The 12,073-nt window shown below is 37.8% G+C and overlaps 1 protein-coding gene across 1 annotated transcript in view; it reads right to left on the reverse strand.

The window, feature by feature from the left end:
• Positions 1–1,219: 1,219 nt before the first annotated feature.
• LOC106870033 (aconitate hydratase, mitochondrial) overlaps positions 1,220–12,073 on the reverse strand; it is a 30,186-nt gene continuing 19,332 nt past the window's right edge. Inside the window, exons 13-21 of the mRNA XM_014915999.3 lie at positions 11,015–11,120; positions 10,144–10,301; positions 9,041–9,299; positions 7,898–8,103; positions 5,740–5,837; positions 5,331–5,424; positions 3,812–3,944; positions 2,377–2,498; positions 1,220–1,468 (exon numbers count right to left, since the gene is read on the reverse strand). Of these exons, the coding sequence (XP_014771485.1) occupies positions 1,328–1,468; positions 2,377–2,498; positions 3,812–3,944; positions 5,331–5,424; positions 5,740–5,837; positions 7,898–8,103; positions 9,041–9,299; positions 10,144–10,301; positions 11,015–11,120 (1,317 nt within the window). The 3' untranslated portion in view covers positions 1,220–1,327. The remainder of the gene's footprint in view (positions 1,469–2,376; positions 2,499–3,811; positions 3,945–5,330; positions 5,425–5,739; positions 5,838–7,897; positions 8,104–9,040; positions 9,300–10,143; positions 10,302–11,014; positions 11,121–12,073) is intronic.

A 12,073-nucleotide genomic window follows, 5' to 3' on the forward strand; every position in this document is an offset into this window, starting at 1 on the left:
CATGTATGTGTATATATGTATGTATGTACGTATGTATGAGTATATAGGCATGTACGTGTGTATATATATATGTGTGTGTGTATATCTGTGTATATATATATATATGTATATATGTATGTACGTGTATGTATATATATGCATGTGTATGTATATATATATATATATATATATATATGTATGTATGTACGTATGTGTGTATGTATATATGTGTGTGTGTGTATGCTTATGTATATATATATATATATATATATATATATATGTATGTATAGTATATATATATAAGTAAATGTATATATGAGTATTAAAATTTATAAGTAAACATCCTACTCTAACACATACATACACACTCACACATATTTACACACACAGACATATTTATATATATATATATATATATATATATATATATATATATATATATATATGTATATATCTCATCATCATCATCGTTTAACGTCCGCTTTCCATGCTAGCATGGGTTGGACGATTTGACTGAGGACTGGTGCAACCGGATGGCTACACCAGGCTCTATATATATATATATATATATATATATGCACATATTTACATATACATATTCATGTGTATACATATATATATATATACGCACACACACACAATACATATGTACATGTATTTGTAACATGCAAATCCACAAATGTATATACATACACAAACACATATACATACACACACACACACACACACACATTGATAATGAGTATTCAGCTATTCAGTCAGTATTATTAAACCATTTGTACACACAAAAGATACAGTTAATGTAGTTATAAACATTCGTTATTGTTCATAATAATAATAATAACAATAATAATAATAATGGTTTCAAATTTTGTCACAAGGGCAGCCATTTTAAGGGGGAAGGGATGAATCGATTACATCGACCCCAGTGTGTAACTGGTACTTAATTTATCGACCCTGAAAGGCTGAAAGGCAAAGTCAACCCTGGTGGAATTTGAACTCAGATCGGAGCGACAGGCGAAATACCGCTAAGCATTTCGTCCAATGCACTAACGATTCTGCCAGTTCACCACCTTAATAATAATAATAATAATAATAATAATAATAATAATAATAGTAGTAGTAGTAGTAGTAGTAGTAGTAGTAGTAGTAGTAATAATCCTGCTATAATAAAAGAATGGAAAAGACAAAAAGTAGAAAATTCAGTCTCACAAAAATAATAATAATAACAAATATAAAATACTGGTTTGGATTTTTATTTTTTTGTTTTTCTTGTTAAGACTGCTTTGCAGAAGTGTCATTGTGTTATGTAAGCTATATTAATCTAGTTTTACTTTTATCTACGAGGTTAACTCCCTTGTCGCACCTCGAACATACGGTTGAGGGCACTGCCGGCTTTGAACCAAGTTATTTGACCTTCGTTGAATGTGTGGTTTAGTAGAAAAGTGTCTGTGCTATCATCTGCATGCTTCACCTCACAGGTTAATGGCTGTTGGAGAGAGAAAGAGAGAGAGAGAGTATGAAAGACAATGAAAAGGAGAGAATATTTAGAACAAAAAAATAAGGGAATATTTCTTTGTGAATAACTGAAATTAAAACATATATACACACACACACACATAAATATATATATGGCACGTATAAAGACATTCGAGCAAGATCGTTGCCAGTGCCGCTGAACTGGCTCCTGTGCAGGTGGCACGTAAAATACACCATTTTGAGCATGGCTGCTGCCAGTGCTGCCTACCTGGCCTTTGTGCCGGTGGCACATAAAAGCACCCACTACACTGAGTGGTTGGCGTTAGGAAGGGCATCCAGCTGTAGAAACTCTGCCAAATCAGATTGGAGCCTGGTGCAGCCATCTGGTTTCACCAGTCCTCAGTCAAATCGTCCAACCCATGCTAGCATGGAAAGCGGACGGCAAACGATGATGATGATGATATATAATCATCATCATCATCGTCATCACGTAGTTAAGAGCACAGGCTACTAACCCCAAGATTCAGAGTTCAATTCCAGACAGTGACCTGGATAATAATAATAATAATAATAATAATAATAATAATAATAGCAACATCAAAAAATAGCCTAGGAATGAGAACCCAGGTTCGAAATTTCCCCAAGACACTTGAAGTTTGGAGGGTATATCAGCCGAAACGTTGTGTTAACAACAAACAAGATGAGGACAAATATCCATCAAATGTAAATAATGTAAATAATGTATAAATTATTATGAAATTTTGATGGAATGTTTTAATTTAGGTTACTTTAAAACTGGAGATTTTTAGCACAGACCCAAGAATGGTCTCAGACAAATTGGCACCAAAAAAAGGTTTTTAAAAATAACAGAAAAAAGATGTCAACCAAAAGTAACAAGAAATTATATGAAATTCCTACCTTTCCAGGGGTAAAAGTCTTAAGTCCCAAAATCGATATGCGATCAGTTGGTTGAATTTTGTCATAGTCGGCGGAGTCTGCAAAAGTTAACGGCAACATTCCTTGTTTCTTCAGGTTTGTTTCTGTAAGCAACAGTAAAAGAAATAATAATCAGTGGCAATCAATGTTTCTTGATTTATTTTACAGGTGAAAATCAGATCAAACACCTTTTTGTTTGTTATTTCATCATTAAACACACATTGGTTTATTTTATAAACAATCCAATTATTTTTAGCTTTCCGTCTGTTGCATACATGTACACTCCATGATGGTGAATTCTCTCATCTTTTTGATCCAATAATGTTACATATAAAAATTACATCATCATCATCTAGCATCCACTTTCCATGCTGGCATGGGTTGGACAGTTTGACATGGAGCTGTCCAGGCACCAACTGTCTGTTGTGGCTTGGTTTCTACAGCTGGATGCCCTTCCTAATGCCAACCACTAAACATAAATTAACATGGAATTTTGATGGGAATTTAGACCACTTTAAAACAAGAAATGTGTATCATTGAATGGTCTCAGGCAGTTTGGTATTAACCCTTTTGCCACCGCATTTCTTTACTGCTTTTGTTTCAATAGATTTTGAAAATACTGAAGAATTTATATAAATAATTTTTGTCATTATAAAACTAGACATTTGGGAACATAAATTAACACGGACAAGAACAAATATTCACCTTGTGTTAATGGAAAATATGTTAAGATAGTGTGACTAAATCTTATGAACAACCTTATATTTCCTACAAACACACACACACACATGCGCACACATGCACACATGCATGGTGTATAGACAGGCATCTGTCAGAAAAAAAAATTCACCTAGCTCCAGCTTGGAACTGAACAAAGATACTGTGCCCAGTCTTTGAGCAAGGCCCATAATTCCATTTAGTTGTCTGACCCTTCTCTGCTCCCACTTTCTATTTCATTCTTTCTCTCTCTCTCTCTCTCTCTCTCTCTCTCACTCTCTCACTGGGAGGAATGAAATTCAGCTTTGGCCCCAACACGAATGAAAAAGAGAGAAGAAGATGGAGAAGAACTACTCAAAACTATCTTTAATTCTTTAGCATTCAAGTTACTGATTCAAATGTAATGTTTATTCATTCACAATGTTTTTAATTAACACTAAATTATCTCATAATTTCAAGATTTCAATGATGTGAATGTTTATTTTCAAGACAACATTGTAGGATAGGTGTGAGAGGTCAGCTCTGGTCAGTTCAAACACAAAACAGAATCTTTGAGCTAGATAGGGTTGGTTTAAACGCTAAGTGTTAAAACAATATTTCATATCAAAGCACGAGACAGAAATGGGGGGAGGGGGTAGGAAGAGAAAAACAAAAACAAAAAAAATTAACAAAAACACCCCTCACTCCACGTTGTACTCACCATGGATCCGAGCGAAACTTTTGACAATGATGGCTCTGCCTCCCAAATGTCGGGGTTCCAGAGCTGCATGCTCTCGGCTGCTGCCTTCGCCGTAATTTTCATCACCAATTACAACCCAATATATGCCTTTTGACTGCAAAGATACACAAAGGTATGAAGTAATAAGTATATGAAACATACCACTGCCACCACTACTGACTGCCAAAGCCTTTATGTGGTCATTCGACCTGCTAAAAATAGCAGTTATATATGCTGTAAAACATACCCTACTAATTCAAGTAAGGGAGACAGACAATAGATAATGTAGTCATATTTACTTCATAATCATTTCTTAACACAACAGTTTGTTTTAAACAGATGCTCATACTTAATATCACTCCTGATATTAAACCATCTTAATCCCAGTATATCTTAAAGCACATGGCTTAATGGTTAGAGCATTGCACTCACAATCACTAGATCATGGGTTCAATTCTCATTGCTCTGCAGTTGGGAGATTAGCAGAAATGCTTTACAGCATATCTTCCAGCCCTCTACATTCTGAGTTCACATCCCACCTACCTAGAGAAGGCATCAGGAGACCATTCCAGTGTTCATCCAAAGTAGGTGAAGTTCCAGTAATCTACTTAATGGTGGCAGGGGAGAGTACAGAGGGTATGGGCCCTCCCAGGTCATATAGAGAGTGCAGGAGAAGGTTCACATGCATAGAACCTGCACAAAGGCAGGCCACCACCACCAGACTAGATATATTTTGATGTTAATTCAAAGGTGGGCCACTGCCAGACTAGATATATCTTGATGCTAATCCACTAGACATTTTGATATTAATCCCTATAGTTGTACGTTTTATTATTAAACCTTATCTTCATGGCGGCAAGCTAGCAGAATCGTTAGTAAGCTGGGCAAAATGCTTAGTAGTAAATATTTCATCTGTCATCACATTCTGGGTTCAAATTCCACTGAGGTCAGCTCTACCTTTTATCCTTTCAGGATGAATAACATAAATACCAGTTGAGTACTGGGGTTGGTGTAAGCAACTTAATTTGTCCCCTGAAATTGCTGGCCTTGTGCCAAAATTTGAAATCAACATTAAACATTATCTAAGGTAGTAAGTAAACAGAATCGTTAACATGCCAGGCAAAATGCTTGGCAGAACTTGGTCTGTCTTTACTTTTTGAGCTCAGATTCCACTATGGTCGACTTTGCCTTTCATCCTTTCTGAGTCAATAAAATAAATACCAACTGTGTACTGGGGTTGATGTAATCAACTTACCCCCTCCCCCGAACTTGCTGGCCTTGGGCCAAAATTTGAAACCGATATTAAGTATTATTTATCTGTCTGTGTGGTGAAGAGGTTTGCTTCCCAACCAAGTGGTTACAAGTTCCATTCTACAGTGTGGTAACGGGAACAAGTGCCTTCTACTATAGAACTGGGGCCAACCAAAGCATAGTAATTCTAACACAAGCACAAGACCTGAAACTGGTGAAGAAGGGAGCAAAGACAATACAAAGAATTTACCTTATAGTATCGTGCAGTGTCAGGAACACCTCCATATTCACCTGTCAGTTGATTCTTCACACAGTTCAGCTTTTCATTCTCATAGTTTACAGCACTGACGTCAAATACAAACAGCAAGAAAATGGTCAGAGATAGAAAAGGAAACAAATATATTTAAAGAACAAATCAGTAACAAGGTGGCAATACCTGAACAGTATAATCATGGATTAATTAACAATAACTGCCACATGTACCTCTGCCATATATACCACCAGTAGTAAAATTTCATAATTTGAGAAAATATTTAGGACGACATTGTAGCGTAAGTGTGAGAGGCCAGATCTGGCCAGTTTTAAACATAAAAACAGGTAGAAAATTCCAGCTGGGTATGATCCGGTTTAAATGCAAAAGGCTAAATATATGAACCTACCCAATGAGCAAATTGTTGGAGATATTGTCCAAATGCCCTCGAAATTTCAACCATTTACCAGCAGCACTGATGTGGTCAGTGGTACACTTTCCTTTCGCCTGAAATCACAAAAGATGTATTGTCAGTTGATTGACTGAGACATTGACTGATTTCAATGTAATTTATTTGAAAACAAGGATTGGCATCACGAAAGGGCATCAGGTCATAGATTGCTGCTTGAAAGGGGTTTAGTGAAATGCATGCCAGCATGGGAAAAGGGGACGCAAAAATGATGATGACGAAGATGAGAAGAGAAGGATGATGATGATGATAAGGAGGAAGACAAGAAGGATAATGATCAGGCTCATGTTGATTGGTGATGAGGATGATGATTTCACCAATGAAGAAAACAACAATGATGATGACAATGATGAAGATAATGATCATGATGACAATGAGGAATGATTATGACTGATGAATGATGGTGAGTGATGAATGATGGTGACTGATGAATGATTATGACTGATGAATGGTGAATGATGGTGAGTGATGAATGGTGGGTGATGGTGAGTGATGAATGATGATGAGTGATGAATGATGGTGAGTGATGAATGATGGTGAGTGATGAATGATGGTGAGTGATGATGATTGTGACTGATTAATGATGATTGATGGGAAAGAAGAGAAGGATGAATAGGAGGAAGAAGATGAAGAGCAGGATGATGAACAGAAAGATAAGGAACATGCTGACTGATGATGATAATAAAGATGCTGATGACAATGGTCATGATGAAAATGATGACAACAATGAAAAGGACAATGACAATGAAGATGTTAACAACACTGAAGATGATGATGATGACAACAACAGATTATGATACTGCTGCTGCTGATGATTGATTGAGTCATGACATGGAGGAGGAGAGAGCTGGGGAGAATGACGATGATGACAAAGAGGAGAAGGAGGGGGTTGAGTATAATGATAATGATGACAAGGAAGGGGAGGAAGATATGAGACTGCGCATATTTCGACTTGCCCTCTCAACTCCCGACAGACTCACTCGTAAGGGTACCACCATGCAATGCAGGCACTCTTGGAACTGGCAGAGCCCATCCATCTCCACAACCTGACTTACATCCAATTTCCTCCAGAAAGAGACAGAGTTGAAAGGTTAAAGCATGATGGAGGGACAAGCTTCACAACAGAGGAGGTACAGGGCAAGCAGACATTACAAAGGAGTGGGTGGGAGTAGTCAGGAATTCACTTAGGCACAGTGATACGAATAACCAGTTGTTACGGTTACTTATATCTTTCACTTGTTTCAGTCATTAGACTGTGGCCATGCTGGGGCACCACCTGGAAGAATTTTTAGTCAAATGAATCAACTCCAGTACTTATTTCTTTCTTTCTTTCTTTTTTTTGAAGCCTGGTACTTATTTTATCAGTTTGTTTTGGTGAACTGCTAAGTTACAGGAATATAAACACACCAACACCAGTTGTCAAGTGTGTGTGTGTGTGTGTGTGTGTGTGTGTGTGTGTGTGTGTGTGTGTGTGTGTGTGTGTGTGTGTGTGTGTGTGTAGGGGAAACAAAGACACACACACTTAGATATACAGATAGATACAACAGGCTTCTTTCAGTTTCCGTCTACGAAATCCACTCACAATGCTTTTGTCATCCAGGGACTACAGTGAAAGACACTTGCCCATGGTGGGGTGCAATTGGACTGAACCCAGAACCATGAGGTTGGGAAGCAAACTACTTACCTCACACACACACACACACACACACACACATATTCTTTTACTTGTTTTGGTCATTTGACTGCAGCCATGCTGGAGCACTGCCTTAGAGGATTTTAGTTGAAGAAATCAACCCCAGGACTTATTCTTTGTAAACGTAGTACTTATTCTATCAGTCACTTTTGCTGAATTACTAAGTTACGGGATGTAAACACACCAACATCGGTTATCAACTGATAGTGAGGGAACAAACACACATAAATATATGACAGGCTTCTTTCAGTTTCCGTCTTACCAAATCCACTGACAAGGCTTTGGTCAGGCCGAGGCTGTAGTAGAAGACACTTGCCCAGGGTGCCATGCAGTGAGACTGAACCTGGAACCATGTGGTCGGTAAGCAAGCTTCTTACCACAGAGCCATGACTATACGAAACTTACCTTAATCAAGACAACCATGTCTTTAATATCTTCTCCGTCCCATTTTGCGAAGGGTGACAGAAGCTGCAGACGTGTGCTGGCAGGGTCGACAGCAACAAACACGTTAGAGCTATCACTAGGAGGAGCTTGGTAAGTGTCCATGCCGGGATCAAATCCTTTGTTGGGCAGTTCATCTCCAGAGGGAGGTTCAAATTTAAACTTTTCTCCTGAGAGAAGAAAAAGAAGAAAAAGATGACAAAAAATTAAAATAAAATGAAATAGAACAGAACAAATTTTCATCACATTAAGTGTGGCAAGAAGAGAGAATGGATACTGAATGCGTCAATGTGAGCAGCTCCAAGAATGGCCATGCAGTTAAGAAGTTCACTTTTTAATTCCTTGATTTTGGTTTCCATCCATCTGTTGTACACTTTGGGCAAGTGTCTACAACTGAACCTGTATACAGACACAAATGCACATATATCTGTTACATATATATATGTATGTATGTTGTTTAGATGGATGGATGGATGGGAGAATGGGTAGACAGACAGACAGACAGACAAACGGATGGACAGTCAGACAGATAACAAGATAGACAGACGGGTAGATAGATAGACGGACAGACGGGTAGATAGATAGACGGACAGACGGGTAGATAGATAGACGGACGGACAGACAAATAGATAGATAACTTTCTTTATTGGCCACCTAGGGCTGAACACAGAGGGGACAAATACAAATGGAGAGCGTTCCTTTTCAAAAATGAAAAAAAGGGGAAAAATAAGGAAAAAAGTAAAATTCCAATCAAAAGGGATCGGGAAAAAAAAAAAAAAAAAAAAAAAAACGGTCAAAAGGGATCGTGTATAACAGAAGAGTTTTAGAAATGTAAAAAGTAAGATTAGGTTTATCCGTAGAAAGAAAAGCCTACAGAAAAGACCACGGTAACCTCAGGCAGGGAGGGAATAAACACATGAGAGCGAAGTTATAATTGCTTCTTCTAAAAAATGTTTCAAAACTTCTGGAATGCAACTCATATAATGCTTCACTTTTTAAGCAAAACAATCTCACAACAAATCAATTTGTTTAAACGAATACAAAACCAAAGACTTAAAGGAAACAATACAAAAAAAAAAAAAAAAAAGAATTTTTTTCTTTCACTACCATTTACTCCGGTCAAATAATCTGTAAGTGGGTTGAAGTCCAAGCGTCCAGCAATTGCAAGAGCGGTGACAATCTCAGGAGAAGCAACGAACGCATGGGTCGCTGGGTTGGCGTCGTTACGTCCAGTGAAGTTCCTGTTGTAAGACGTCACGATGGTGTTCTTCTCGCCTTTGGCCACATCTTTTCTGTCCCATTGACCAATGCAAGGACCACAAGCATTGGCAAGGACGCATCCATCGATGGCTTCTAGGGTCTCCGTCTAAAAGAAGAATATACAGGATTCAAACAAAAATGATGCAGAAAATTGCTCTTACAAGAAAAATTAGACATTTTTTAACCCTTTGATAATCCAAAGCATTTTCGTAAGTTTATCCTAAATGTCCATGCAAAAAATGGGAATGTGTATCAGATATGATGCATGGACATCAGGGAAATATGTCTTGTGTATCTTATGCAAAACTTTTGGAAACAAAGCATTTGTACTACAGAACCAGAGGTGGTTTCAGCCGGGTTGGTATCAAAAGGATTAAAAATATTATGGTTACTTTAACCCTTTTGTTACCATATTCCTGTTGAGATGCTCTGTGTTTCTTTCAATTAATTTTCAATATAACAAAGAATTTAGTAAAATGACTTGGTTATCATTAAGCTAATGTTAGGAACATAAATTGTGACTAAGGTTTGGTGGAAGATTTTAATTCAAAACTTATGAAAACAAGACATTTGTACTAGAGCCAGAGGCAGTTTCAGCTGAGTTGGTATCGAAAGGGTTAAACAGGCCATATCCAGCCCAAATACTGAACCAGCTTTATGTTTAAACTGGCCAGATTTGGCTTATCACACCTACCCTACAATGTCATTTTAAAAATAAACAATCACAGTATCAAAATCTCAAAGTTACAAGATAATACAAGATTAGTTAAAAGAATTTGAGTAAATAGGTATTACATTTGACAAAGTAATTTGAATGCTAAAAGGTTAGAACAGGAATTCTCTATCAAAGAACCAGGATCAGTCTCAGGCAGGTTGGTATCAAAAGGGTTAAAGAACTGACATGGCACTGAAATGGTAAATGTTGTTGTTGGTGCTGTTGTTGTACATACCAATCGATCTCGCTCTATTGTGGCACGAATCTGTTCAGAACCAGGAGTTATTGTGAATCCAGCCTTACTCTTCAGGCCATGATCCAAAGCTTGTTTAGCAATGCTCACAGAACGACACATGTCTTCATAGCTGCTGTTGGTGCAGCTTCCAATTAAACCTGAAACATAGCAAAAGACAAGAATTAGAGAATAAGACAAGATAGTGTAAACATAGGCAAGGATACAATAGCATAACTCATTGATATATGCCAAGAGAGAGAGAGAGATAGAGAGGGAGAGACAGGCGGACAGGCAGGCAGGTATACACAAGCTACCATTAGTTTCATGCCTCTGAAAATACAATGGCTAGACAAGCTTGTATAGCAATTGTGAATTTTCAGGCAACCGTTCAGACCTAATCCTTTAGCGTCCAACCCATGCTAGCATGGAAAGCGGACGTTAAACGATGATGATGATGATGATGATGATGATGATGATGATGATGATGGATCATCCCGACTCCAAAAAGGTATAATATGTCTCTGTAGAGCAAATGCAGACTGAGATACAAGGGTCCCAGACGGACAGACAGAATTTTGTGTTTAATGTTATAGAAGAATATTTCTTCTCTTACAATAAACCCGAAATTCTGTCTGTTGTTGTCATAGTAGCAGCAAAACACCAACGCTACCACACGAATTCACTCAGAGTTACTTCCCTTGGCGTTAAAATGCAAAACTATTGCATTCAAGCCGTAATGAAGGTGGGTTTTGTTCCTCCTCAACCAGATCAAGCTGGGACACCTCTCCACTCTCTCATGTTGCCTTTAGGACTTCGGTCCTGTTCTTAAAAAAAAAAAAGCCATTTTAAATAAAGGAATCGAAAGACTTACCAACTTTAACATCAAGTGGCCACTTCATATCCACTGCAGTCTTTCCCAGTTCAGAGATAGAGTGGGCTAGATCTGGAGTAAAGGGGCCGTTGACATGAGGCTCTAACTGGGAGGTGAACAAAAACAAACAAAAAAAAAGACATTAAAAGAAGCATGGACTCTGGTTATTAAAAGATGTTAGCAAAGAACATGGATAAAATATATTCAAAGGCAACATGGGTTTAGAAATGAAGATGTAAAAATGGCACATGGAAGGGAAAATGTTAATTTAAAAAATGAATGAAAACTTAACACAGAATGTTTGATTTTTTTTAAAAATGCTAACAGGAAACATGGATAATGAAATTTTACATGTTACATGGGATAAGAATGTTAATAAGGAACATGGATTTAAAAAAATGTTAAAAGAGGACACAGATTTGATAGGGAACACAGGCCTGCTTGATCAGAATTAATCTAGTACTAAACAACAATAATTACACAAATTAATTGTTCCATGCTCTAATGAACTCTCTGAAGATGGTCACATGTGTGGTCAACAGCTAAAAATAGATCTATCTTCAGTTACTAAGCATTTACACAATTAAAGCCTTAATTTTAGTCACAGAAAAACTCGTTACAGAAATGAGTTAATTAGTAAACAACTTCGCCAAGTTGAACCTTATGGAGGAAATTACAAAGGACTGTATATGATGTAATGACTGGCGATGCGCTGTGCTCAAGACCTGTCCATCAAAGCAAAAATAAGGCCCTAAAAGCACATCGCTTATGCCTGTCCCTGCACCCAATCTGTCCCTGACAAATCCCCGCCCCGCCCCAACAACTCACCTTCCTGACACCCACCACTCTTCTCCTCCAACCCCCCCCCCCTCCCGCACTCTTCCGATGGCAGCACTATTCACTCAGCTGATGTAACAGTCAGAGCAGAACTGGATATACTCCATTCCATCAACCATTCACCCTCCTTGGAACCCTTGGAACCAGCTTTTATTCATGAATTCTCAGGATCATCGCACAACATCTTATTTTCCACAGACCATCCTTTTTCCCTGTACATTG

Source organism: Octopus bimaculoides, chromosome 18, assembly GCF_046866305.1.
Source record: "Octopus bimaculoides isolate indiv1 chromosome 18, ASM4686630v1, whole genome shotgun sequence".
NCBI classification, from domain to species: Eukaryota; Metazoa; Mollusca; class Cephalopoda; order Octopoda; family Octopodidae; genus Octopus; species Octopus bimaculoides.